General features: G+C 37.0%; 1 protein-coding gene across 3 annotated transcripts; it reads left to right on the forward strand.

Moving 5' to 3' along the window:
• The first annotated feature begins 1218 nt into the window (after positions 1-1218).
• LOC133721520 (transcription repressor OFP13-like) lies at positions 1219-2571 on the forward strand. 3 transcript variants are annotated; one of them, XM_062148159.1, is made up of 2 exons: positions 1219-1993; positions 2384-2571. In XM_062148159.1, the coding sequence occupies exons 1-2, from the start codon at positions 1376-1378 to the stop codon at positions 2420-2422; spliced, it is 657 nt and encodes a 218-aa protein (XP_062004143.1). In that variant the 5' UTR covers positions 1219-1375; the 3' UTR covers positions 2423-2571. The 3 variants fall into 3 exon arrangements, with proteins under 3 accessions (XP_062004143.1, XP_062004142.1, XP_062004140.1); XM_062148158.1 differs by lacking the exon at positions 2384-2571 and adding an exon at positions 2083-2355; XM_062148156.1 differs by lacking the exon at positions 2384-2571 and having other exon boundaries at positions 1223-2355.
• Positions 2572-3312: the final 741 nt, after the last annotated feature.

Below are 3312 nucleotides of genomic sequence, written 5' to 3' on the forward strand. Positions count from 1 at the left end.
GACGGAACGGTAAATAATATCCAAGAATAATGTCATAGGCATGACACAACAATAGAACCAAGACCGAGGCCCAAACTAAATCCTTAACACCCCCTAGAAGACTACTTGAACGACAAATACACAATATCTAATTCAATAGAGAAATAAACTAACTAATAAGAAATAAAGAAAACTCTAACCAAACTAAAGACACTTCCATCGTTACTACTATCATGGATTGGAGAACAATCTAGCCATATAGACCATACCAAACAGAATCCAACTAATCGTGTCTCACCACCTAACAAGTTAATTCTAGGCGAACCATCTTTTGGGTACCACTTGCATCTCATCTTATGTGGCAGCTGGTGTAACATAAAAAGAATTTCGTTAAATGATGTGCATGGTTGTGTATGTGCTATATCAGCTGACATTTAAGGTGGGATAAAGGTAATTCCAAAAATGGTTCACCTAGCATTACTTCCTTAAAAAATAATGTCATAGAAGGATGACGAGCACCTCTATGAACCGGAAACCTTGAAAAAAAGGAAACTATGATAAAGAAAACTATGGTCCATAATATTACTATCATGATCTCTTGTTACCATGAAGAAGCTAGGGAGAGCCTGCCATAATACTATTACCATCATGATCTCTTGTAACAAAATCAGCCAAAGCTTTTCTTGATAGTTTCACATACCATTTAAGTTTAATTTGAAATTAAGAGTAAAGAATAGCAAATTCCAGCCTATCATCTGCTTTCTTTTCTTTTTGTCGTCCATTTTCTTTCCTCAATCCAAAACATGGTTCTAACCTTCTCAAGAGTCAGACATAATACTGTAGATTTCTTGGTCGAGTCTGCTTTGAATCAAGTGGTAAAGCTCAGAGACTACTTGCAAATATGAACAAAAACCAATTGGAGGAAATTGTTTAAACATTAAAACATTCAAATTTTTGTGCGGACATCCAACGTCTGAGCTTTTTTTTTTTGTAGCTACACCAACGTACCTTCAATATTTTTTTTTTTTTTTTGAAACAACGTACCTTCAATATTAAAGACTCTTAGAAATATTTAAAGCTCTGGTAGGCTGGTACCATAAGGCTCAGCTAATCCATGAATGCCATTTAATAAACACCAAAAAAATGAAACAACATTAAATTAAAAGTAGTGTTTATTTTTTTATATACAACTTATGTATAAAGACCCCACTAGTTCCCTCCTCCATTCTATTTTTAATCTTCTTAATTTTTCTTTTTTTCTTGTCCTTACTGCTTTAAATAATCACCTCTCTTCTCCTGACTAAACCATTAATGCCACATTTCTCCACCTCCAAAAATTCATTTCAAAGTTTTGAAAACTCCTCCACAATTCTCTCCTCTCACCCAAGAAGAAGAAATGAAGCTTCTCCCTTCTTCTCTGTTCAAGAACACAGCGCAAGCACCAGAGCCAAAGTCTTCTTCTTCCTCTTGGCCCTGGCCTTCTTGCACCCAAACCAGAACCATCTCCTTCAGAATTCCCGGCAATGATATTTTCAAGACCATAAACTCGGCCTACTTCGACACCAACACGCCCGAGTCCTTCTTCACCAACTCGTCTGAGGGCTGCCCGAGTTTCTCCACAACAGTTTCTGAAGAAGACTCCTCGGGCGGAGGAGGAGATCCGATAGAGACTGTGATCAACAAAGGGTTGAGATCAGAGCGGCTCTTCTTCGAGCCCGGTGAGACCAGCTCTATTTTAGACAAGGAATCTATCAAGGATGATGAAGAAGAAGAAGATGATGGGGTTGATGATGAACTTGCTGTTGGTGATAATAACATTCCATTCAAGGAGAGTGTGGCTTTGTCAATGGACTCGCCGGACCCGTTTGTGGATTTCAGAAAATCCATGGAGGAAATGGTGGAAGCTCATGGTTTGAAGGACTGGGAACAACTTGAAGAGCTTTTGTGTTGGTATTTGAGGGTCAATGGAAAATCAAATCATGGATATATTGTTGGAGCTTTCGTTGATCTTTTGGTAGGTCTCGCATTTAGTACTACTATTTCTCCTCCTTCTTGTTCATGTAGTGAGTACTCTCCTTCTACTCCTTTGTCTTTTTACAACAGTACTACTTCTTGTTCATCTTCTTCTACCTCTACTCCTTGCGTGTCCTCCATTGGACCTGAGGAAGGATCGGAAATGAGTACCAGCATCATTCCTTATTTGTCTTCCCTATTAGAAGCTGAGGAAGAGATTAATGAAGAACAAGATGATGACGATGATGATGATGATGATGATGGTGCTTCATCTTAGCTTAACTAGTTAGGTGTCTTTGATTATTAATGAAAATATATGTATACCCAGTAGTTGAATGATAGTGAAATTTAACTTTCTCTTGATGACTCTCATGTCTCTTTGTCTTCACAGAAGCTAAATCCGTGTGGTGAATGCAGAGCATGTGTGTAGGTTGCAGTTGCCCTTTTTTCGAATGCATTTATTAGAGTAAGATATAATGCATCCATCTTATGCAGATTTTTTTTTTTTACCATATTCAGAAACTGTATTATTTCTTAATCGTTTGAGAAGCATCTGCATTGATCACAGTTTTCACAGAAGTGGACTCTTATCTCTGTAAAGGAGAAGTCTTTGTATATACACAATCCTTTTCTGTACACTAGCTGGTGACATAGAACACAAGTAAGCGACATTTAAACCAACTAGCTATTAGTTTACGGGTATTTATCCTCAATTTTATGAGGTTTTTTGGTCACAAGTTAAGGCCAAATTGACGAAAATATTACATTAACTAACAGCGATAACACATGAATAAATATGGATAAATTAGTAGATAAAGAGGAAATTAGGTCAGAAAGTAAATTAAGGATAGCAAAGTTACTTACTCCACCGTTTGAGTGGTATTATAAGCTTTTGGTTGCTATTTTGGGAAACCTTTCGTCACAGTTGAAGGCAAAACTGAATCTTTGTATGCATTTATACAAGACAAATCAAAAGTTTTTCTCTATAGATTGTTGGAGACATCATCAAAATCCATTTGCTGATAAAATATGTACTATGAATTTAGGACCAAGTAGGAGCTTGCTTCAACGGCATTCTGTTATTATGGTTCATTTAATTAAATATCTACGTAAATGTATAAATTATCTTCTGCAACTCACCCAGGGTAATTGAGTGTTGTTCATCACTGCCACTAGATGATATCCACATGGGTATCGAGCACTAAATTTTAGCAGTGTCTAAGAAATCAGGGCCTTTGATTTTGAAATGGACAGTCATTATCGATGATTGGAACAATACCAAGGGCTGGAGTTTGGCGTGGTCCTAACACTCATTTCCAT

Source organism: Rosa rugosa, chromosome 7 (assembly GCF_958449725.1).
Source record: "Rosa rugosa chromosome 7, drRosRugo1.1, whole genome shotgun sequence".
NCBI classification, from domain to species: domain Eukaryota; kingdom Viridiplantae; phylum Streptophyta; class Magnoliopsida; order Rosales; family Rosaceae; genus Rosa; species Rosa rugosa.